Source organism: Loxodonta africana, chromosome 5 (genome assembly GCF_030014295.1).
Source record: "Loxodonta africana isolate mLoxAfr1 chromosome 5, mLoxAfr1.hap2, whole genome shotgun sequence".
NCBI classification, from domain to species: domain Eukaryota; kingdom Metazoa; phylum Chordata; class Mammalia; order Proboscidea; family Elephantidae; genus Loxodonta; species Loxodonta africana.
Window position 1 is genome coordinate 65310767 of NC_087346.1, and position 25045 is coordinate 65335811.

General features: G+C 41.4%; 1 protein-coding gene across 5 annotated transcripts in view; it reads right to left on the bottom strand.

Annotated features, from left to right (window-relative positions):
* The window catches only part of NUDT9 (nudix hydrolase 9), a 51632-nt gene that overhangs the window by 19045 nt on the left and 7542 nt on the right, over positions 1-25045 (bottom strand). Inside the window, exons 1-2 of one of the 5 annotated variants that reach the window (XM_064285581.1) lie at positions 5480-5901; positions 8-247 (exon numbers count right to left, since the gene is read on the bottom strand). In XM_064285581.1, the coding sequence (XP_064141651.1) occupies positions 8-247; positions 5480-5586 (347 nt within the window). In that variant the 5' untranslated portion in view covers positions 5587-5901. Of the gene's footprint in view, positions 1-7; positions 248-5403; positions 5902-25045 lie in introns of those variants that run through there. The other 4 variants (XM_003414093.4, XM_023553268.2, XM_010594057.3 and 1 more) reach the window with 4 other exon arrangements.

A 25045-nucleotide genomic window follows, 5' to 3' on the forward strand; every position in this document is an offset into this window, starting at 1 on the left:
TGCTCACCTGATCTGAGGATCTGCCCATGTGGGTCCAGCCAAGACAGAGACTGCAGTGTATTCCACAGGGTTATACTCTTGCCACTCAACAAGCCAGTCCACCTTCTCATTAGGAACCTGGCTTCGTTCAACTTTTGAACCTGGGTAAGGAGATGTCCGAGCCTTGTAGTGGGACTTTCCTTTGGCACCATTAGAATCTGACATGATGATGGGATTAAGATGAAACCAACAGGATGAAAATGAGTTTCTGGGAAGAAAAAAAGGAAAAATGTGTTACATAAATACAAAAAAACTACTATTTAGTTCAAGGACTCAAAAGCATACTTTTCAATTTCAAAGACTTTCAAAAATCAGAAAATTTAAATTTGATGCATATTTGCATAAAGCTCCAAAATCTGTGAGAAATTATTTTCAAACATAAAAATGTTCTAAATATAGTTAAATCTCATCAGAACCTACTTACTGAATTTATTTTAGTTGGGAAAGGGGACAGACCCTTACTTTTGTGTTACCTGTTGGGATAGGAAAGTTTGTTATGGAACTTTGCTATGGAATTCAACTACAACAAGAAATGTAAAAGCAGATCGTTTAAGCCTATGTGCAGGAATACATTTCCAATGGCTTCCACTTCTGACCATTAAAGACTAACTAGTACCAGACTAGTCCTTCCACATAAACAACTATAAAACTGAACAAAATATATAAAATAATTGTTTTCAGATACTGGACAACAGGCAGCACAGCACTGTGTGATCCCTGAGAGAAAGGACACTGATGAGATGAGTACAGGATTATCTGACTTTTTTCCTAGAAGCACTTTCTGGAAAGTAGCAAGGAAAGGGCAGCACAGACGGACCTACTGATCGTGGCAAGCTGAGGAGTCAGATATCAGAGGTCAGGACTACAGACACAACTGCAATTTGTGCACACCTAAGAGAAGGAAACCATGAAGAGAAGGGACTCCATAAACATGCATAAATTTGTTTTTTAGTATTTTTGAACTTTTGGACAAATACTAAGTTGCAGACACACACCAGATTCCAAGACGCTGAGCAAAGACTAACCATGGCAGAAAAACAATTACTTGGGAAAGAACAATTATCAAGGAAAGAACAGCTACTAGGCCAGCCACAGAGCTAAACAATTACTGGAGCTTACTTGGTACCAAGAGATGCTGCATTTCTGACTGGACAGGCCTCATTCAACACTCGAAAGGCTACGAGTAGGGCTAATCTAGCACTAGAGAAAAGGCTACTCAAGACCCAACTTAACGGAGCTTAAAAACAAGTCTCAAAAAAAAAAGAAAAAAAAGCTATATTAACTGTCACAAGTGAATTAACAAAGTAATAAAAGACAACAAATGCAACTCTATGACAAATTTGAAAATTTAAGAGATAATGATTATCTAACAAAATATAAATAAATTACCAAAGTTACCAAAATTGCCCCCCAAAATAGAAAGCTTGGAGAGACATAAACGTTTGGAAAAGTTACACCAGCTGAATTCCAGCTGAGTTTTGCCTAACTTTCAAAAAACAATTAATTCCAACATTACTTAATAGACTATTTCAGTCACAGGAAAAGGTGGAAAGCACCATATATTATGATCAGCATAACTTTAATAACAATTTATGATAAACACTGTACCAAAAGAATGAAAATTTTATATATGGCGCCCAAGTCTCAGACTGAATTCTATTACAAAATGAGAGTAAAGTTTAGTAGTTTGCGAGATGCCCAACAGGAACACTGATCCAGTTCTACTCTATCCCAAGCAGGTACCAAAATGTTTCTTAAGTACTAACTTGAGGCTCTTTGTTCCCTGATACATTAATAAATTACATCAATAAGCATGTGGAATTCCACAAATCTGCTACCTATTCTGACAGAGAAACTTACACACCTGATTACCTACTTACTTTTCCAAAACAAACTTAACTTTGGAAGGAAAAAAACAAAAATTCAAAAACTACGCACCTTACCACATCAAGAAGTACTAATGTTACTATCTGTCTACTGTTTACACATGAGACGAATGAAAGCGATGGTATTTATCATATATATATACACAGCCTAGGCTTTTCTATTATGTAATAGATGCGAGAAATATATTTGGCCTGATAAGTGCGAATTAAATAGCTGATAAAGTTCATTTTACAAAGCAAAAGCCAGTTTCAAAGACTGGCAAAATGCAATACTGATATAATGCTCTAAACTAAAGAAAATACAATAATCACCATAGCCAGAGTAGAACTGCCCCATAGGGTTTCCAAGGAGCAGCTGGTGGATTCTAACTGCCGACTTTTTGGTTAGCAGCCGAACTTTTAACCACTGCACCACCAGGGTTCCATAATAATAGTTAAATGTATATAGTACTTGCTATGTACAAAACACTGTTCTAAGAACTTTAATATATTAACTCATCGGAGCCTTGCAACAACTCTGAGATTAGGTAGTTATGGAATGAACTGTGTACCCCCAAAATATGTATTAAAGTCCTCATCCCTGTACCTGTGGATGTGATTCTTTGGGAAACAGTTTTCTTTTGCAATGTTAATAAGTCATACCAGAGTAGGGTAGGTCCTAAACCTAATCACTTCTGAGTTATAATAAGAGCAGAATAGACACACAGACACATGCAAAGGGTGAAGACACCATACAAAGACTACAAACCCAGCAACTCCAAAGACTGCCAGGCTACTAAAAGCTGAAAAAGACAAAGAAAGATCTCCCCCTAGAGCTACACCCTGAATTCATGCCCCTAGACCCCTGAACTGTGAAACAATAAATTCCTGTTTTTTAAAGCCACCCACTAGCGGTAGCTTTTGTTATAGTACTAAGCTAGGTGCTACTATACTTATTTTAGAAATGGGAACACTAAGGTCCAAAACCAAACACTAAACCCACTGCCATCGAGTGGATTTTGACTCATAGCAATCTAAAGAACAGAGCAGAACCGCCCCATAGGGTGTCCAAGATTGTAACTCTTTATGGAAGCAAACTGCCACATCTTTCTCCTACAGAGTGGCTGGTGGATTCAAACTGCTAACCTTCTGGTTAGCAGCCAAGCACTTAACCACTGCAACACCACGGCTCCTAAGACCCAGAGAGGCAAATAACTTTTACAAAGATCACACAACTCATAACAGCAGAATGAGGATTCAAACACATGCAAGCTGGCGCTAAAGTCCAGGCTCCTGGTACATGCTATACTACCTCTACTTCATTTTAAGCTCACTCAGATGTTTACACATATTCACGGCAATAAAATATACGATGTTGTACACATGCCACTGAAAAATCCTGTTGGAAAACTTGAAGTACTCACTACATATTTACATGCTACCATTTTTTCTAGAAAAGACATTTGCAATTTTCTACTCAAAAAAAAAATTGCATAAGTATCACTTTCTGGATTTGCCTATATTATTATAGAATGGTAACTTTTTTATGATATATTTCATTTGTCTCTCTGAGGAGGCCTTGAAATACAAGATACCAGGTACTCAACACATAGCTGCTGACTTAACTTTTGGCTTTTTCTTCCAAGCCAGTAACAGTCCCTGGTTATGGAATATACCTCACTTCACCTACACGTCTCAGCATTATAAAAATAAAAAATAACTGTCAAGCTGTTTTATATTGTTCTGGTGGCCTGTATCAAAAACAGCATTAGTGACTTCCAGAAAGCATGTGTTTCTTCTTTCCCTCCTCATATCCCAGTGAAAAGAGATAAAGATGTACAAAAGGAAATAAATTCACAGCAGAAAAGAGAGGATAGGACACCACCAGTTAATGAGATATTTTAAACAAATTTAGGGAGATAGAAAGTGGATAAAATCATGTTGACCTACAAATCAAAGCAGGAAAAAATGTATTTGAAAACACACCCAAAGGGATGAGGACGCCATGACATTCCCACAAGAGAAGCACTGAGAGATTTCAAGCTTGAAGTCAGTCAGCCCAAAGGTCATTAAGTGGGCCAGTAGGACAATAACCATGGAAATTACTCTGTCCTTCTTCCTCCCACCCTTCAAACACAAAAGGCAATACTTATGTTTACCCCCAGGACAAAGCCAAAAGTTTATTCTTAAAGAAACTGAAGGGCTAGGAACTCTACTGGAAATATTGGTGTTCAGAAAATAGCAGAAATTCAGGCTTAATAACTCTACAACTCACACTGAGGAAATAACATTAAGGCAGCTTTGCTCACCTGAGAAATTGTTCAATCCTAGTGTAAAACTGGAACCACCTGCTCACACACCTTCAACTGAAAACTTTCAGTCTACAGACCTCTTACACAGAACTAATAACCAGCCTTCCCATGTAAAAAAAGAATGCCTACGCCTACATTAATCAGAATTTAAATGGACACGCAGCCACCACCAGATGTTTGAGAAAAAGCAACAGAAGGAAAAAGAAGGACCAAAAGTAATAGAACCACTGACTCAAAACAAACAGATGATCCCGGAAATAGAAGAGATAAATTTTACTTGCACTACTATCTGTAAAGATTCAGAGGCTTTTTATAGCCACGATATAAGGCAAGGTTGCTATTAAAAAGAGGAATCAGTGAAAAAAATTTTGCCAAAATTTGAAATTCAATAAAAGAGACTGACCAACAGAATGCACAGGACTGAAGTCTGAATTAGAAATCTTGGAAGATAAAGTTGAGGAAAATCTCTAGAGCATAGTGAAAAAAAGATAAACCAATGGAAAAAGAGAAAGAGAGAAACGGAGGCTCTATACGAAGGTCCAACAGCTAACAGGAGTTCCAGAAAAGGGGGACTGGAAAAAACAGAAGAAAATTCAGTGCACCAAAAGCAAACATGAGGGGCCAAGAAAAAGTAAAAACGAAACGGTTCTTACAAGCAACCTCCTAAAACCTAGCACATTGTCTGGTTTTACTAAACAATGTACTTAAAGAATAAAAACTTAAAGAAAATGAAAGTAAGAGGTAGTGTGATAAACCATAAAAAAAAAAAAAACCAAACGCAGTGCCGTCGAGTCGATTTCGACTCATAGCGACCCTATAAATCCCTCAATTTACAGAGGTGGCAAGTCGAGAAAAATAGGTATAAACATATTAACTACTCTGGAAAATAGAGGCATTTTACACCATTTATACTGCTCGAATTTAACTATTTTCATGTATAAGTTTTAATAAAAATGGTTTAACTATTAACCAGAAAGAAAAAATGGCACGGGACACCACACCCAAACAGGTGCTATTTAAACAGAATGCTGGTGACTTATGGTCGAGGACAAATTTCAGTATCACAAATCGAGAAAGGTCCCCGCCACTAATTTCCCTCAAAAGGCATATAAAACATTTGGGACTCTTCCCACAAATTTGTGTACAGCCATAAAAATCTGGACGCAAGCAAAATCCAAGGAACCCACCAGGCCAAAAGGAAGCTGGTTCCCACCCCCAACTCCAAGACCTCGGAGGAGGAGCCGACGCTAGGAGGGGGAATACCTGTAAGCTGGAATGCTGCGGCAGCCCAGGGACCTGACACTCACAGAAGCCAAAGCCACAGAGAGAGACACGGTGACTAAAGCTTTTCCCAGGACGCGTCCGGCCATCACCGCCCCGCGGGCGGCTTCGCGGGGCTCCGTCGCCCTTAGAGTGAGCTGCAGCCTGGGCCCGCCCTACAGTCCCGAGCCCCGAGCATCCAGCGGGCAGTAGGACCCAGCCGCCCTCCCGTTCCTGAGAGTGAGTTGTAACGTCTAGCTCATTAAAAAAAACACAGACCAGGAGCCCTTCCAAAACAACAGTACAGCTCCTCTTCCAGTGCGACAAGGGGAACCAGGGCACCGACGGATGCCGGCTGACCCAACACCAGCAGCCGGCGGAGCGAGAACCCAGGCCTCCGTAATGTCACCAGTGCGTGACGGCACTTTACGGCGGCGCCGCAAAGCAAAGGCTGAGCGGGCTCCTCCGCGCCCTCCTTCTCCGACCTCTCCCGCTGCGCAGGCTATGGAGGGCAGCTAGGCAGAGGGTGATAGCAGGAAAGCTTAAAAAAAAAGAAGAAATGATGGAAGACCGGGAACTCAAACAGAAAACAGGGAGAAAGAAAGAAAGGGGAATGGAGGGAAATTCGTTGCCATTTCTTTTTTTCTACAGAAAAATACAGGCGGATGATGTAGTAGAATCAGGCGCTTCCTAGTCATACTTGAATAAATCGCGGTTATGGGACGAGGAAAAGACACTTGTAATCGGAGTACCTGAGTTTTTTCTTTCTCTGCGTTACCAAACTGTTCGCTGCAATTGCTAAAGCACAAGACTTCCTGGGGTGTGGCCATTGAAAACCTGTGAACCTCCCTGAGAGACTGAGGTATTGGGCTGGGGACCAAGGTCTCAGGGGACATCTAACTCAATTGTCATAATATAGTTTATAAAGAAAATATTCCACATCCCACTGTGGTGAGTAGCCACTAGGGTTTTAAAAACCTGTGTGTGGCAGTCTAAGATAGATTACTGGTCCCATCCCAGCTGGAGCAAAGGAGAATGCCGAAGACCCTAGACACAAGAAAAAGATTAGTCCAAAGGGCTAATGGATCACAACTACCACAGCCTCCACCAGACAGCCCAGAACAACTAGATGGTACCTGGTTACCACCACCAACTACTCTGGCAGGGATCACCAGGCTCCCAGTCAGAGCTGGAGAAAAATGTAGAACAAAATTTAAACTCACAAAAAAAAGGCAGGGCTTGCTGGTCTGAAAGAGATTGGAGAAACCTCGAGAGTATGGCACAGACCCCCTTTTAACTGAGTACTGAAGTCACTCCTGCAGTTCACCCTTTAGCCAAAGATTAGATAGGTCTATACAGCCAACATGAGGGCCATGCATCATAGTTCAATCATGTATACTAGAGTGGTGGGCACACCAGCCCAAAAGCAATGATGAGAAGGCATGAAGAGACAGGAAAACCGGAAGAATGGAAACAGGGAATCTGGGAGGGAGACGGGGAGAGTGTTGGAGTTGGCAACCAATGTCACAGAACGATTTGTGTATTAACTGTTCAATGGGAAACTCATTTGCTCTGTAAACTTTCACCTGTATCACAATAAAAAATTAAAAAAAAAAACATGGAGTAAAATAATCTGTGAGCTAGTCATAGAGCCTGAAGCTGCAATGGGGGGCCACACCCTGAATTATAAACTGCTTGCTTTTAAAACAAAACCCTGGTGGCATAGCGGTTAGGAGCTACAGCTGATAATCAAAAGATCGGCAGTTTAAATCCACCAGGCGCTCTTTGGAAACCCTGTGCGGCAGGGTTGCTATGAGTCGGAATCAACTTTACAGCAGTGAGTTTGGCTTTGGTTTTGGTTTTAAAACGATGGAAACAACACAGGTGCCCATCAATGGACGAATGGATAAACAAAGTATGGTACTTTGGCACAATGAGCTACTACACAACAATAAAGAACAATGATGACTCTGAGAAACATGGAGGAATCTGGAAGGCATTATCCTGAGTGAAATCAGTTGCAAAAGGACAAATACTGTATGAGACCACTGTTGTAAGAACTCAAGAAAAGGTTTAAACACAGAAGAAAATATTCTTTGATGGTTATGGGGTGGGAAGGGAGGGAGGGGGTATTCACTAACTAGGTAGTGGATAAGAATTATCTTAGGTTAAGGGAAGGAAAACACACAATACAGGGGAAGTCAGTACAACTGGACTAAACCAAAAGCTAAGAAGTTTCCTGAATACAACCAAAGACTTTGAGGAACAGGGGTCTAGAGACCATGTTTTCAGGGGACATCTAGGTCAATTGGCATAACAAAGTTTATTAAGAAAATGTCCTGCATTCTACTTTGGTTAGTAGTGTCTAGGGTTTTAAAAGCCAGCAAGTGACCATCTTAAGATGCATCAGTTGGTCTGAACCCACCTGGAACAAAAGAGAATGAAGAACACCAAAGACTCAAGGAAAATATTAGCCCAAGAGACAGCAAGGTCCACATAAATCAGAGACTCCATCAGCCTGAGACCGGAAGAACTAGATGGTGCTCAGCTACCACCAATGACCACCCTGACAGGGAACACAACAGAGAGTCCCTGACAGACCAGGAGAAAAGTGGGGTGCAGAACTCAAAGTATAGTAAAAAGACCAGACTTAACGCTCTTACTGAGCCTGGAGGAACACCGGAAGATGTGGCCCCTGCACTCTCTGTTAACCCAGAACTAAAACCATTCCCGAAGCCAACTCTTCAAACAAAAATTAGACTGGACTATAAGATATAAAATGATACTCGTGAAGAGTATGCTTCTTAGTTCAATTAGATACATGGGCAGCTCCTATCCGGAGGCAAGATGAGAAGGCAGAAAGGGACAGGAGCTGGTTGAATGGACTCAGGAAATCCAGGGTAGAAAGGAGGAGTGTGCTGTCACATTACAGAGAGAGCAACCAGGGTGACATAACAGTGTGTGTATGTTTGTATGAGAAACTAGAGTTGTAAACTTTCACTTAAAGCACAATAAAGATATATACATATCTGCTTGCTTTTTAAAAATAAATAACTGAACTCAGTTCTTCTGGTTTGATAAACTTTACTCTCACTGTGGCTGACAGCTCTTAATCTCTACTTAAACCGGAAATATATTAAGCAGGCTCTGTTGCAAGGTTGAATTCAGATGGACCAGAGCCTCAAGGCAGGACAAGTCAGTGATTAGAGACAAAAAAGTAAAGCAGTTAGTCACAAAGCATCTGATCAAAGAAAGAGAGCAACAGAAGCTCTCATAGGAAGCTCCTCAGGCCCTCGCCTTCTAACTACACATTCCTTAAGGGGAGGCTAGAGTGGACTTAGTTTAAACTGGCAACTCCATGGCACCAGGACTGTACCACGCTTGGCTCAGTTCTCTAGTTTCCTCCCTTCAAGGGACGTGTACTCCCAAGTCCTCTAGAGTGTAGTAAGTTTCTATGCTGCAACCAGCTCCTGGGCAGAACTGAAACACTATCTGGAAGATCTTAAAGTCAATTTACCCACATCCCAAATTAGGTGAATGTGACACATCATAACTTAAGAGAAGCGAGCTTTTTTTTTTTTTAAAGTAAGCACGTAACTAACTTTAAAGATACTAAGAAATGAATATTTTTAAATGGGAAAGGGATGTAAGTGTTTATTGGAACTGGTCCAAAAAACCAACCCCTTTGCTGTTGAGTCCATTCAGACTCATATTGACCTTATAGAACAGAATAGAACTGCCTCCATAGAATTTCCAAGGAGTGCCTGGTGAATTTGAACTGCTGACCTTTTGGTTAGCAGCCATAGCACTTAACCACTATGTCACCAGGGTTTCCATTAAAAATAATTAAGAATCCCAACTTTCCTTCTTTTTCCATTCATTTAATTATCCAACAAATATTTCTCGAGTACTTACTATTTACCAGGCACTGTACTAGGTGCCAGGGGTATGTTGTGAACAAGATGGACAAGGTCCTGCTCTCATGAAGCTTAATTTCTAAAGGAGAGAAGCCAATTAAGTAAACTAACTAGAAATTCCAGATTATGAAAAGTGTGATGAAGGAAATGGAAACTTACTGTGGAAGAGAGTAGGTAAGAGTAACTACTTTAGATTGGGGGAAGGAGATGTCAAAAATGATTTTTGTGAAGAGGGGACATTTGAGCAGAGACCTAAGGACATGATGCTGCCAGCCACTGGAAAAGCTAGAGAAAACATTCAAGGCAGAGAGGACTGTAAGTGCAAAAACCTTGAGGTAGAAAAGAGCTTGGCCATAATCAAGAAACAGAAAGGCCAATGTGCTAAATCCTGGTAAATAAGCCAGAGGAAGGATGATCTCCAATGAGGCTGGAAGGTGGTGGGTATGGTGGATGCTGCTTCCCAATATACATTCTCCCTTCTTTTCCATGGTACATGAAGAAATGTGTACAGTTCAAAAATTTACCACCCTATGCTCCCTGCAGCTAAAGGGGCCATGTCTCCCTTCCTGGGAAATGAGATGAAAGTGGAAGTCTACCATGTGGATCTTTTGGGAAGGACATTGTTGTTTTCCTGGTGAAAAGTCACTGACCCATTTGGCAGGCACCGTTTACCTTTTGCGGTCTCTGAGTGGTGAAAATGGTTAATGCACTTGGCTGCTAACCAAAAGTTTGGAGGTTGAAGTCCACCCAGAGGTGCCTCAGAAGTAACGCCTGATGAGGTATCTACTTCCAAAAATTCAGCCATCGAAAGCCCTATGGAGCAGTTTTACTCTTACACGTAGGGTTGTCATGAGTCAAAACTGATTTGATGGCAAATGGTTATTTTCCGTTTGCCATTTCTCTCCCTTCTTTATTCCTCTTTGAAAAGAGGACACAATCCCTAGAGAAGGAGCAGCCACTGGCAACGTAAGACAAAAGCCATACACTATTGATGGAAGCCAATGCTACAACAATCACCTTCACCCGGGTGTAAACCTAAAATACCTCAAGGCAGTGGTACAGCATACGTCACTTCTTGCCCTTCTCTATGGCAAAGGCTTCTCTGACGCCAAGGCTACACTGTGTACCCACAAAGTAGGGTGCGAGAAGTCTTTTATAATTTCCTCAAGTTGTTGCATCAGCCCTGGACAGCTTGCCTTTGGACTAATGGGAAAAAATAAGCCACTACGACTGGGTTTATTTTATGTAAAAATACACACAGGAGCAAAATCATGAAAGGCTTTATAGGCTATGATAAGGAGTTAAGATTTTATCCCAAGTTAGTGGGAAGCCATTAAAACTCCATCAAATGTTATTCCTCACAACACAGAGGTAGGTTTTGTAAAAGCTGAAAATAGATAGGGTACGAGTTGAGGCAAGAACTCAGGTTACCCACCCGTCGACGTCAAGTCGGTTCCAACTCACAGTAACCCTGTAGGACAGAGTAGAACTGCCCCATAGGGTTTCCAAGGCCGCAAACCTTTACAGAAGCAGACTGCCACATCTTTCTCCCACAGAGTGGCCGGTGGGCTCTAACGACCAACCTTTTGATTGAGAGCAAAGTGCTTAGCCACTGTGCCACCGGGGCCCCTGACCTCAGGTTAGTAGATTCTTAATGCTTGCTTTCATTAAAAAAAAAAATTACTGTCATCTATTTCCTCTTTCCCATAATTGACGGGCAAGAAGTTGCCTGCTTTCCCCTCCATCTTCCATTATGGCAAGGATCTATTTTCATATCTTCTGTGTTCTTTCTATTAGGAAAACCTTGACAACCACCAGGCCTGCTTCTTGATAAGTTAGGACATGCTGAAAGAATTTTTTAAAACTCTTCCTCCCTTGACAAAACCAAGTTTTCAAGATTAATCCGATGCTAGAGACTCAACAATCCTATTTGACAGTTGCTTCGTTGTTTTAATTTGTATCTGTCCTTCCTCCTGAAACACTGAAACTATTGTTTCAGTGGATGAGGTGCCCCAGGACAATAAGAGATTCAGAATATGAAAACACATCTAAAAACATTTCAAAAATATTATCCCTATGATATTTTTTACTTTGACCATATAATTTGGGCAAATTTTTTAACCTCCTTGTGTCTGCTTCCTCGCCTGTAAAATAAGGATATACAGTACTCAACATCACAGAGTTAGAATTAAAGAAGATAATTTCTGTTAAATGTCTAACAAAAATTCTAACAGTTATTCTTTCCAGACATTTACAATATGGAGTCCCTGGGTGGCACAAAACGGTGAAGCGCTGGTCTAAAGGAGAGTTTGGTGGTTCAAACCCATTCAGAGGTGGCTCGGAAGTGAGACCTGGTGATCTGCTTCTGAAAGGCCACAGTCTGAAGACCCTATCTCCCCTCATAAACTCTCAGAGCACCACGAACCTCTCTTCATAGCATGTATCATGCTTGCAATTTGAAACGTCTTTGTGTGATTATTCTACTGATGTCTACCTCCCCAACTAACCCACCTTCTCATGAGGGCAGGTCGCCGACCAGCTTTGCTCACCACTGTCTCCACAGTATTTGGCACAGCGCTTGCACATAACAGATGCTTAGTAAATATTGAACAAATGCTTGGTTAAGAATTTCAGTTTATGGTCATACAGATCTAAGTTTTAATCCTGTGTAGTGGGCTGACCCTAGGAACCCTGATGGCACAGTGGTTAAATGCTCAGCTGCTAACTGAAAGGTTGGTGGTTTGAGCCCACCAACTGCTCCGTGGGAGAAAGATGTGGCAGTCTGCTTCCATAAAGATTTACAGTCTTGGAAACCCTCTGGGGCAGTTCTACTAGGTCCTACAGGTTCACTATGAGATGATTGATATCTGAAGGAAGAATAGGAGTAAATTCGTAGCGACCCCGTAGGACAGGGTAGAACTGGCCCTTGTGGTTTCTAAGGAGCAGCTGGTGGATTTGAAGTGCTGATCTTTTGGTTAGCAGCCAAACGCTTAACCACTGTGCCTCCAGGGCTCCAAACTAGGCATAAAAGGGACAAAAAGCAAAAACCTTTATGCAGTCCTGCCAGCAGGAAGTCTGGCATATGTAAGTGCTCAGGAAATCAAGCCCCCTCTTTCCACTCTCCTCCTTTCCATGGAGAATCTACTAGTGCAGGTACAGTGTTACCCTGAGAGATGTAGAACTACTACAGCGGGGCCCTCGCTCAGGTTTTTGTAAGAACCTACGGACCACACTCTAGATATATACAATATACCTTGCAACATTTGTCTTCACAGGTCAGTGTAAATTTTAATATATTTATAATATAGCTTGCACCAGCAGGGCAGGAAGCAAGAATTAAACTTTCTCGTTTATGCAAAGAGCCAAGCGTTTTCTCAGTGTGGGATGAGACTGGGACATGATCCAGGGCATTCAGAAAGTCTAACAAACCATGCCCTAATAGAGCATTTATTTAAAAAAAAAAAAAAAAAAGTCTTATTGACTCTACCTAAGATATTTAATTAGGCAAGAGAAAGTTATTCAAGGACAGTCTTTGCAAACGTTATTATGTGCTGCATGAAAGAAATTTCAGGGAATGCACTTTTGCAGTTAAAAATATTTTCATTGACATGCCTTTAGTGCTGTTACGTAAAAGAAACAATGTTAGCTTGTTTAACAGTTGCAAAACAAAACACCAGAGTAGTTTCTGTATTTTAAGTCAGTAATTTTTTTTTTCCTTTGATGAGTTCTGTAAGTCTCCACAGGGTCTTCCCATAATATTTACAGCCAGTGTGAGAACTAAGGCAACAAGGGTTTACATCAAACCAGCAACTACTGTGCGTACCAACAGAGGTGCAGAGAGTACTACAAGAGCTATCTGGACGTACCACCACAGTCAGGAGTTCCCATCCCATTTATTCCGTCCTTTAGGGTATACGTGCTTTTCATTCATATGCAGTTTGAGTATGACATTTTCTACGTTGAATGCAACTGTATCTCTTAAGTCAACAATCCAAGAATCATCTCTGAACCCTCCCTTTCTCTAATCTTCATCAGCAAATCTGATTTAAATTCAAAATCTCTTTCCATCTCAAATGCTTTTCCTCCATCCACTACCACATCCCATGCCGATTTGTAGCTTTCTAATTGGTCTCTTCCTTCCTCTCCTGTCCCATAAAAACACACTGTCGAAAGGTCGATTTTGGCACATAGCAACCTCATAGGGTTTCATAGGCTGTGAGTCCCTACGTGAGCAGACTGCCACATCTTTCTCCCGCAGAGCCGCTGGTGGTTTGGAACCACCAACCTTTTGGTTAGCAGTCGATTGCTTTAATCACTGCACCACATAGCCATCCATTTTCTACACAGCTGATTGAGTGATCTTTCAAAAATCTGAATGAGATCTCTTTAGACCATTGTTTAAAACCTTTTCAATGGTTTTTTGTACTTAGAATAAAATCCAAATGATTTACCATAGCTTACAAATTTTTTTTTACAAGGTTCTATATACTCTGACTCCTGTCGACCTCCAGAACTCCATTTTAAAACACTTTCCTCCTCCTAGTTCACGGTATCACATATCTGTTGTGCCCGCCCCAACTTCTCTCAACCCATCTTTTTACTTCAACTGTGGCTGCCATAATCGGCTTCATCCAAGTGTAAATTTGAAATACCTTAACTCAGTGGCACAATATACCTCACCGTTTGCCCTTCTCTAAGGCAAAGGCTTCTCTGAAACCAAGGCTTCAATGCACACCTGTAGGAACCTACTCTGGCTGTACTCCCGCCCACCTGGAAGTGCGTGGGCATTAGTACTCCGTGGGACAACCAGTGAACAATGGGGAACCGATACCTTTAGAAAAATGCTCTTCTCTTCCATCCTTCGGGCCCTGGTGGCACAGTGTGTAAGAGCTATGACCGCTCCCCAAAAGGTTGGCGGTTCAAATCTACCAGCCGCTCCATGGAATGAGACATTCAGGATAGGATTCTGTGATTGGATCATGTCGATCGGACGGCAATAAGGACCTCATAGCTATGAGTAGAAATTGACTCGACAGCAAAGGGTTTGGTTTTTTTGTTTGTTTGGTTTGTTTTGTTTTGGCTAGGGCTTAAATTGAGTAACTCCTGGAATGCAGAAGTAATACAATTCTAAGACCTCACTAGTGGTGGATGACGTGCAGATATCAGGTAAGGCATTGGCTTATGTATGTAGCGGAGGCTCTCGAACAGTATGGTAGCCATGTAATTATAAGGAATGGAGTTGGCTGGTTGTTGTTAATGGCTTAAAATGCCTTGAAGAAGAAAACTACAGGTTAAGTTGTATCAATTATCTACTGAGAGCATGATAGATATTCAGAAGTCTTCAGTGGCACTATTTAAGGAGAAGATTATGTCCCACCGCCATAGGGCAGATTATGCTAAAAGTCAGGCCTAGGATTTAACTGAATGGGTTAGAAGGGCTTCAAAGAAGACTGACTGCACAGCCTCAGCAGGTCTCCTAGGTCAAAGTTATGCCCTGATAGGAAATGAGTAGAACCCTGAGAGCCGGGATGGGGCTATTTGGGCAGAAGAGCCTGAGAATCTTCAATTTCTAGATTCTGCAAAATTCTCCAGACAGGCAGAAGCAGCCTTCACTTTATAGGGAAGAGCATCCTCTCACTGAAAGACCTTGCAAAAACTTTTTTTTTTTTTAATTGTGCTTTAGGTGAAAGTTTACAGTTCAAGTTAATTTCTCATTCAAAAGTTTATACACACATTGCTTTGCAACATTGGTTGCAATACCCACAATGTGACAGTACTCTCCCCTTTTCCATCCCAGGTTCCCTGTATCCTTTCCTCTAGTTGCTGTCCCTTCCTGGCTTCTCGTCCTGCCTTTGGATAGGAATGCCCATTTGGTCTCATGTATTTGATTGAAAGTTCCTCATATGTGATAATTTTTTGTGTCATAGGCCTGTCTAATCTTTGTCTGAAAAGTGGGCTTCAGGAATGATTTCAGTGCTGGGTTAGCAGAGTGTCCGGGGATCATAGTTTCGGGGGTTCCTCCCGACTCTGTCAAACCATAAAGCCTCGTCTTTTTATGTGAATTTGAATTCTGTTCTAAGCTTTTCTCTTTCCCTGTCTGGGACTGTCATATTACCTGTCAGGGTGGTCATTGGTGGTAGCTGGGTGTTTTTTGGGGGGGCACCATCTAGTTCTTCTGGTCTCAGGCTGGTGGAGTCTCTGATTCATGTGGTCCTTTAGTCCTTTGGGCTAGTATTTTCCTAGTGTCTCTGATTTTCTTTGTTCTCATTTGCTCCGGGTGGGATGGGACCAATAGATGTATATTAGATGGCTACTCGCAAGTTTTGAAGACCCCAGATGCTACTCACCAAAGTGGGATGTAGAACATTTTCATTATAAACTGCGTTATGCCAATTGACCTAGATGTCCCCCAAGACTATGGTCCCCAGGCCCCAGTGCCAGCTACTCGGTCCCTCAAAGTGTTTGGATGTATTTAGGAAACATCTATGGTTTTCCTTTGGTTCAGTTGTGCTGACCTCCCCTGTATTGTCTGTTGTCCTTCCCTTCACTGAAGTTGACACTTATCTATTTAGCTAGTAATTTCCCTTCCCCCTCCACCGTCGTAACCAAAGAATGCTTTTTGCTGTGTATAAACCTTTTCTTGAGTTCTTATAACAGTGGTCTCATACAATATTTGCCCTTTAGTGACTGACTTATTTCACTCAGCATAATGCCCTCCAGATTCATCCATATTGTGAGATGTTTCACAGATTCCTCATTGTTCTTTATTGTTGCATAGTATTCCATTGTGTGTATGTACCATAATTTGTTTATCCATTCATCTATTGATGGGTGTTTTGGTTGTTTCCGTCTTTTTGCTATTCTGAATAGAGCTGCAATGAATGTGGTTGTGCATATGTCTATTCATGTGATGGCTCTTATTTCTCTAGGATATATTCCAAGGAGTGGGATTGCTGGATCGTGTGGTATTTCTATTTCTAGCTTTTTAAGGAAGCCCCGTATTGTTTTCCAAATTGGCTATACTGTTTTACATTCCCACCAGCAGTGCATAAGAGTTCCAATCTCCCCAGAACCTCTCCAACATTTGTTATTTTGTGGTTTTTGGATTAGTGCCAGTATTGTCAGGTGAGATGGTATCTCAATGTAGTTTTAATTTGCATTTCTCTAATAGCTTGTGATCCTGAGCATTTCCTCATGTGTCTGTTAGCAGCTTGAATGTCTTCTTTGGTGAAGTGTCTGCTCATATCCTTTGCCCATTTTTTAATTGAATTATTTGTCCTTTTGTTGTTGAGGTCTTGCAGTATCTTGTAGATTTTAGAGATCAGATCCTTATCTGATACATTGTAACCAAAAATTTCTTCCCAGTCTATGGGTTCTCTTTTTATTCTTTCGGTGAAGTCTTTTAATGAGCATGTTTGATTTTTAGAGGCTCTCAGTTATCTAGTTTCTCTTTTGGTGTTTTTGCACTGTTGGTTATGGTTTGTATACTATTTATGCCATGTATTAGGGCCCCTATCATTGTCCTGGTTTTTTCTTCCATGATCTTTATTGTTTTAGATTTTATATTTAGATCTTTGATCCATTTTAAGTTAGTTTTTGTGTATGGTGTGAGGTATGGGTCCTGTTTCATTTTTTTACAGATGGATATCCAGTCATGCCAGCCTCATTTGATAAAGAAACTATCTTTTCCCCCATTTAATGGACTTTGGGCCTTTGTCAAATATCGGCAGCTCATAGGTGCTGAAAATTAAGTAAAAGCTCTGTTTGATGAAGTTTCAAACTGCTTTAATTGAATTGATGCAACGGGTTTGGTTTGATTTTTTTAATAGAAATCAAAAGCAGACAATATTGTTATTGTAGGTACAAGTAAAAACAATATACTAATTTCCCAGTTTTAAATTGTTTCTTTCCACTGGCTGCTTCCATAGCAAAAGTGAATGAGGATGTCATAAGCCATTAGATGGTTATGACTTCAGTATCTTTTCAAACTCTGAAAAGACCTCACCTGAGGCAAGTGCTTCACAAAATGATGCTTCTTCCTTTAATAAGTGCCCCCGCCTCTTCTCACTGCCTCCAAACCAATAAATATCATCAGATTGCATCATTACAAGAGCAGGGCAGGGAAATGTAGTCCCTCCTCAGGAAGAAGTAGCATAACCAAAAAATTACAAGTCCTGCTTTTAGCTTCCTTGTCTGGGGGGAACCAGAGGAAACAAGTGAGGAGTGAATCTTGAGAGTTGTGTCAGTCTGCTACAATCAGGAGATGAATACTACACAGTAATTTGAACAGGGAAAGTTTAATATAAATAATTATTAACTATAACAGGTGATTGGAGTAACAAATGATTGGCTAGTAAGAAGTAAAAAGAACCCTAAAGAATATAGAAATAGCAGATGTATGGAGAAGCTACTACCCCTAGAGGTGTTGAAGAGGGCATGGCCATGGTTCACTGGATGGCAGAGAAGTCACTGTGGTATCCACAGGCAGAACTTGCTGGAAATTCACCTTCTAGAACTTGTAGGAAATGTAACCTCTAAGGTGCCAGGAAAAGCTATTCATGGGGAGTTATCTTCCTGAGCTAGTTCTTAGACTCCAGGATCATTGATTAAGAGAGCACGCTACAATACCATCACCAACTATACAGGATTCATGTTCCTCCAATTCTTTCCCAAAGAGACCTGAGACCATTTAACAGAGTAATTGTACAACAGATAAAGAGTAATACCCAGACTTTTTGAGGGCTGTTGGAGACAGTAATTGAAATGACACAAATACCAGGGAACCTGAAAGGCTATCAGGGCCCTCAGTTAGACGCTCATTAGGACCAGGTGATAAATGGAATCTTGGCCCAAGTTCAACTCACAGTGGGTCCATTGGGTCTCCAAATCCACCCTGTGGCTGTAGGAAGTCCCCACGTTATGGACAAGATCCGTTCCTAAGTCTGTCTTTAAGTCAAATTTGTAAGTAAGTCATAACAGATGCATATGGTTCTTATTTAGTGTCAGTCAAATGTTTGTCTTAGTATATAGTATGTATTTTACCTTTCTAGGCATAGTATAAAGGAGCCCTGGTGGCACGGTAGTTAAGAGCTACAGCTGCTAACCAAAAGATCAGCAGTTCGTATCCACCAGCCGCTCCTTAGAAACCCTGTGGGGCAGTTCTACTCTGTCTTATAGGGTCGGTGTGAGTCAGAATCTACTCAAAGGCAATAAGTTTGGCTTTTTTGGTTTTATGCATGTAAAACACTTACAAAACACTCCCAAACTACACACTATTTTCTTCATAAAAGTAGTATGTACATCCGTCATTATAAGCCATTGTGTGTATTTAACTCAAATTTTTAATACAATAGTCTTTACGGTAGCCCGTTCTTAAGTTGTCCATAAGTCAGATGTTTGTAACCTGGGAACTGCCTGTATTTTCTTGGTCCCTGATGAGTAATGGGAATAGATATACTTAGCAGCTGGTAGAATGCTGTCATTTGTACCCTAAACTGTAGACAGGCATTATGAAAGCAAGAGCCAAGTAAATCAGAAGCAATAGCTCATATCCTTGGTGGAACTGTAAAGATTAGCACAATTATCAAAGATTTTAAAACTCAGGGGTCATGGTCTTCATCATACCCACTGTTGTCAAGTCAATTCCAACTCATGGAGACCCTGTAGGACAGAGCAGAACTTCCCCCATAGAGTTTCCAAGGAGCAGCTGGTGGATTTGAACTGCCGACCTTTTGGTTAGCAGCTGTAGGTCTTAACCACTGCACCACCAGGGCTCCGATCCTCACCAGTCTCCTTCAATTTACTCCTATGACTCCTGCAAAAACCAGACGGATTGTGGTAGATGCTGGTAGATTCTCATAGAAGTAATCAAGTGGTAGCTATAATCTTAGGGGCTCTACCAATGTGCTAAACCAAAAACCCATTGCCATCGAGTTGATCCTGACTCACAGCAACCCTACAGGACAGAGTAGAACTGCCCCATAGGGTTTCTAAGGAGTGTCTCGTGGGTTTGAACCTTTTTGTTAGCAGCAGTAGCTCTTAACTACTAACAACTGAGACCAGTTAGGAAATAGGCTCTGAGCTGGGGGCTGTGCCCTTGAAGGATTTTGCAGTGCAACTTTGGACAGCAGATTGTAGGTGAGATTGAGATGCTCCCCGCGCCCCCATCCTGTTTCCTTCTAATCTCCCTGCTTACCAATGTCTTTCAGACAAACCAACTGAAACCACACCCCCGTGTATGTGCTGTGAGATAATCAGCGATCTGAAGTTAAGCCCGAGCTCTGAGTCTCATGACAAGAAACTAAAAATCACCGGACTTCAGAAGCAGGGGTCCATCTGCTACTCCCGTGATAATTTCTAGCCCGGCCCCACAATAAATAAACATACCACTGACCAGGAATTTAATTAATATGTATGACTTCCCCTTTCCCACATAGTATAAAAACCTTCTCCAGCCTTGTGTTCGAAGAGACAGTGCTTTGAGATGGATCTCCTTGTCTCCTTACTTGCTGCAATAAACTTGTCTTTCAGTCTGCTTGATTCTCAGTTATTCTTAACAAGAGTACAAGCAGTGAACCCACTGCATTCGGTAACACCACCTGGATTTCCACCAATGTGCTATCTTTACCTAAAACACAGCCTCTGACACTTGATATGTAACTGTTGAGCTGGGGAATGTTTTCAATCTCCATCATTAAGGAGGATCAAAAGGAGGTACCTTTCAGAAAGGGCAGACACAGTTATGCCCCAGGGTTTTGTTAACTGAGGGAAAATCAATCCAATTCAATTCTGTTCTATTCTAACACCAACTGCAAAAGCAATCCTTCTTCCTCTGACCTTAACCACCAGAGCTAAGTCATCTCACAAATTAAAGGGCACAATTCTCCAGACTGCCACATCTGCCAGGACTTCATGTATCAGCCACAAGCTTGGGAGCCCTCAGGTCTCGCTCACTTCTGGCTTGCTGGCTTCAAATTTAGGGTTTCCCACTACCCCTTCAGGATGCCAGCTGTAACCTCAGGGGTTCCCAGTAGTCCCCCCTCTCATTTCTGACCTGCTAGCTCCCACTACTCCCTCAGGCTAGATAATTTGTTAGAACAACTCACAGAACTCAGGAAAGAACTATTAAAAAAACAAAAAAACCCAGTGCCGTCGAGTCCGAATAGCAACCCTATAAAACAGAGTAGAACTGAACTATAGAGTTTCCAAGGCTGCAATCTTTATGGAAGTAGACTGCCACATCTTTCTCCCACAGAGCAGCTAGTGGGTTTGAACTGCTGACCTTTCAGTTAGCAGCCAAGAGCTTAACCACCGTTCCACCAGGGCTCCTTGGAAACTATTATACTTACAGTTTTATTATAGAAAAAAGGATACAAATGAAGGGACATATAGAGTGAGGTCTTGGAGGGTCCCCAACACAGTTCATCTCCATCTCGAAAGAGTACCAAGCACCCATCTCTTTTACCAACCAGGAAGTTCATGGAGATTCAGTGTCCAGAGCTTTTATATTGGGGTCGTATTATATAGGCCTGATTGATTGAATCATTGCCCACTTGAGTGAACTCAGCCTCCTACCTCCCTTCCCTGATTGTGGGCTGATTATTACATGGTGGTTCTCCCACCGAACAATTTAGCATAAACCTTCAGGTCTGGAACTCTCTTAGATAACGAAGGCTCCAATCACTGTGGGAATTCCAAGGTTTTAGGGTTATCTCTCAGGAACCAAAGAAAATGACCAAATTTTTTGGGTAAAGTTAACTGTAAGCCCTACATTAACCCTTTAGCTCTTTTTTACAAATACAGTCCACTGAATTGCCGTTGAGTGGATTCCAACTCCTAACAAAACTATAAGACAGAGTAGAACTGCCCCCATAGGGTTTCCAAGGAGCAGCTTGTGGATTTGAACTGCTAACCTGCCCACCTTTTGGTCAGCAGCTGAGCTTTTAACCACTACACCACCAGGGCTTCACAATATAGTCCAAAGAGACCTTAATTTTCTTGATATTCTGCAGGACATTATCCTGGTCCATTGCATTGTTGACATCACACTAAATGGACCCAGTGGGCAGGAAGTGACGAGTACTATAAATTCTAGTGAGACATATGAGTGTCAGCGGTGGGAAGTAAACCCCATGAAAATTCAGGAATCTGCCACATCTGTGAAGTTGTTAGTGGTCCAATGGTCTGAGACATCCCTTCTACTTAAAGGACAAATTGTTGCACCTTATACTGTCCACCACTAAGAAAGAGGGACAATGCATCATGGCCTCTTAGGCTTTTGGAGATAACAGATACCTAAGTACTACTTTTGGGAATACTATTCTGACACATTTATTTAGTAACTTAGAATACTCCAGCTTTGAGTAAAGAAACAGTGGTTTCTACATCAGGATCAGGCTGTGCTACAAGCTAGCCTGCTTCTTGACCCATACGACCCCACAGATCTGTTGGTGCTAGAGTTATCTATGGTGGATAAGGAGGCTATGTAGCATCTCTGGCAGGTCCCCCTAAGAGAGCTACAGAGCAGACCTCTAGGGCTCTGGAGCAGGGCTGTGCCTTCTGTGGCAGAGAACTACTTGCTGTTTGAAAATCAACCCCTAGAAAGTTACTTGGCCCTAGTAAAAACCAAATACTGGACCATGGAAAATCAAGTGAGTGTTTGACCCAAGGAGGCTTCATTAACTCTATCATGTCATTAAAATAGCATTTAATACATTCAAGGAGCAACTTTCAAATGGTCTTCCAATTTCTATAGGATTAGTAAATTTTCTTGGGTTTCTGCCCAGTTTCTTCTTATACATTTGTCTTAAGAGATAATTGTTTATGTCTACGGTTCACAAATCTCAAAAGGACTGGGTTCTGTGCTCAGTTTTTATGGAAAACATAGTGGTTCTGTTGAGTGTTGTTGCTAGTTGCCGTCAAGACATTTCTGATTCATGGCTACCTCACGTGTGCACGGTAAAACTGCTTGGTACGGTTTTCAAGGCTGTGACCTTTTGGAAGCAGACTGCCAGGCCTGTCTTCTGAGGTGCTTCTGGGTGAGTTTGAACCACCAACCTTTCAGCTAGTAGTCAAGTGCTTAACCATTTGTACAATCCAGGGACTTGGTTCTGATGAAAGGGGGATTAAATCTGATCAGAGAGGCAGGCAGAGATCAAATCATATGGAACTTTGCAAAAGAAAGCAAGGAGTTTGGGTTTTATTTTACCTGTAATAAAAAGTCTGGACCAATTGAAGCAGGAGACTGACTTAATCTGATTTCATTTAAAAAATACCTTGCTGGCTACTGTGACAAGGAGCTGAGAATTGAAGTCATAGAACTCCCCAGAGGGTTTTCAAGGAGCCACTGGTTGATTTGAACAGCCAACCTTTTGGTTAGCAGTGGAGCACTTCACCAATCCATCACCAGGGCTCCTAAGTAGAGAGAGGTGTGGTTAAAACAGGGTTTGTTGTTAAGATAGGAGATAGAGTATATTTGCATGGCGATGAAATGAATCAGAAGAATGCTAAAAATGATTCAAGAAGTGTCACAGAGCAAACCCTTGGGGTTCTGAAGGAGGACTTGCCTTTCAGGGAGAGGACTGTTTAAAAATAAGCTCCAACAGGAGGAAGGAAGAGAGAATACTTTCAAAAGTGAAGTTCTTCAGAGGACAGGAGGGACAGGAAAGGATAAGATTCAGTGACCAAGTGGAGATGCTGGCCCAAGTTAGTAGCAGGAACACTTCATCCATGGAAACAGGAGTGAAGGCAGACAGCCTGGGATCAGGTGCAAAGAATTTGATCAATTTGGTGGTTGTGATTGCTTCTGTTTTTGTCAGTGGAGACAAGGCCACCAGCTTACAGTAGGAAAGAGAGTATAGGAAGTTTGAGGAGAGAGGACAGCACGTAACATAGCCTCTTTTGGAAAGTGAGAAAGCAACTGTTACAGGAAATTTCCACTCATTTGAGATTTGTGAACATAAAGTCTGTCAGTCGGTGCAGTGTTTTTCTTGAAGAATGCTCAGCTTCTTTGTGTAGGCACAGAGCAGAAGATAGTGGGGTTTAACTAGGACTGAATCTTTGCCGGGTAAGTCCAATGAGGAGTGTCAAACATAAAAATTAATAACAGACACCTTACTTTGATTTTAAGGGTTTTTCTTACCCATGAAACAAAATTTCTAGCATCCAGGCCAAAGACCACCTCATAACCTGATATCACTTGATTTCAGTAAAAACAGAAGGGCAGGGTTTAATAAATCATGTTAAGATTAGCCAATAGTTGATCTTCTATTCTTCTCCCTCCTTTTCTCTTTATAAGCCTCATTGTAACTAGCTTACTTCAGCCATTTGCTTTTTTTTTAATCAAAATTGTCTTCCTAGTAACTTCTCAGAATAAACCTTAAGTTTCAATTCCTTTGCCTTTTGATTATTTTAACAGATGTAAACAGCAAGAAACCAAACAAACCAAACCTGTTGCCATTGAGTTGATTCCGACTCATAGTGACCCTATAGGACAGAGTAGGACTGCTCCATAGAGTTTTCAGGGAGCACCTGGTGGATTTGAACCACTGACCCTTCCCTCAGCAGTTGTAGCACTTAACCACTATGCCACCAGGATTTCCAAACAGCAAGACGGTGATTATAGAGAAGGGCCAGGGGATCTAAACCAAGTAAGAAATTGTTGTCTTGTGCCATTGAGTAAATTCCGACTCATGGTAACCTCATGTTTTATGGAGTAGGACTGCTTTATAGGGTTTTCTTGGCTGTAATCTTTACCAAAGCAGATCACCAGGTGTTTTCTTCCATAGTGCTGCCAGGTGGGTTTGAACTGCCAACCTTTCTGTTACTGTGGAAGACAGCCCTCAAATCATTTGTGCCACCGGGGACCTGGATGCAAGGAGGGAGGAAATGAGGCAGGTAATTGATGGTTACAAGTGGAAGATTCAGTGACTTGGAAGACACCAGTCAAGCAATTGCTCTAGTAAGAGCATCAGAATGGGTGAGCTGGAAGGCTAGGAAGTAAGAGTGAGAGGTTTCATGTTGAAATTTGGATGTGGTGCAGTAACTGGGGATATTGAGGTCATGAATACAAAACAACCCTAGAAGTGGGTGGTAGAGAACTAAGTAAAAGAAAGATCATTTCTTGGCCTTATTCCAGCCTCTTCTTTGCACGTTGGTCTTCAATACTTAACTGTTCTTACCATTGCACAATAGCAGTAGATTTGGCAGTTCTCAGAGGACTTGGCTTCTGCTTCCAAGGTTTATGAAAGAGCAATGAATGCTCAAAAGTTGTTCTCAGACAGTTAAGTTGTGGTAGATAAACCTATAATTCACATGGGATCACAAGACAAAGGGCTCTAGCAGCTTTATAAAGCATCAGAGGAAATTAACGGATAAACCCCTTTGTATCTAGGAACGCTACAGATAATACAGATGGTGAAAATTTATGCTTATGCTGAGGTAAACTGCTCAATAGTATGAAAGAGGAATTGGTTTAAGCAAATTCACTCAAACTCCTAGGGTTATAAACCAGGAACAAATACCCCACATGCCCTTTTATTTACTGCCTTGTCTTCCCATAAGGTAATATTTACATATGAAATAAATCAAATTATAATGAATATCCACAATAGCCTTGCAGGGAAAAACATAGGTGAAGATTATCGGGAAGGTT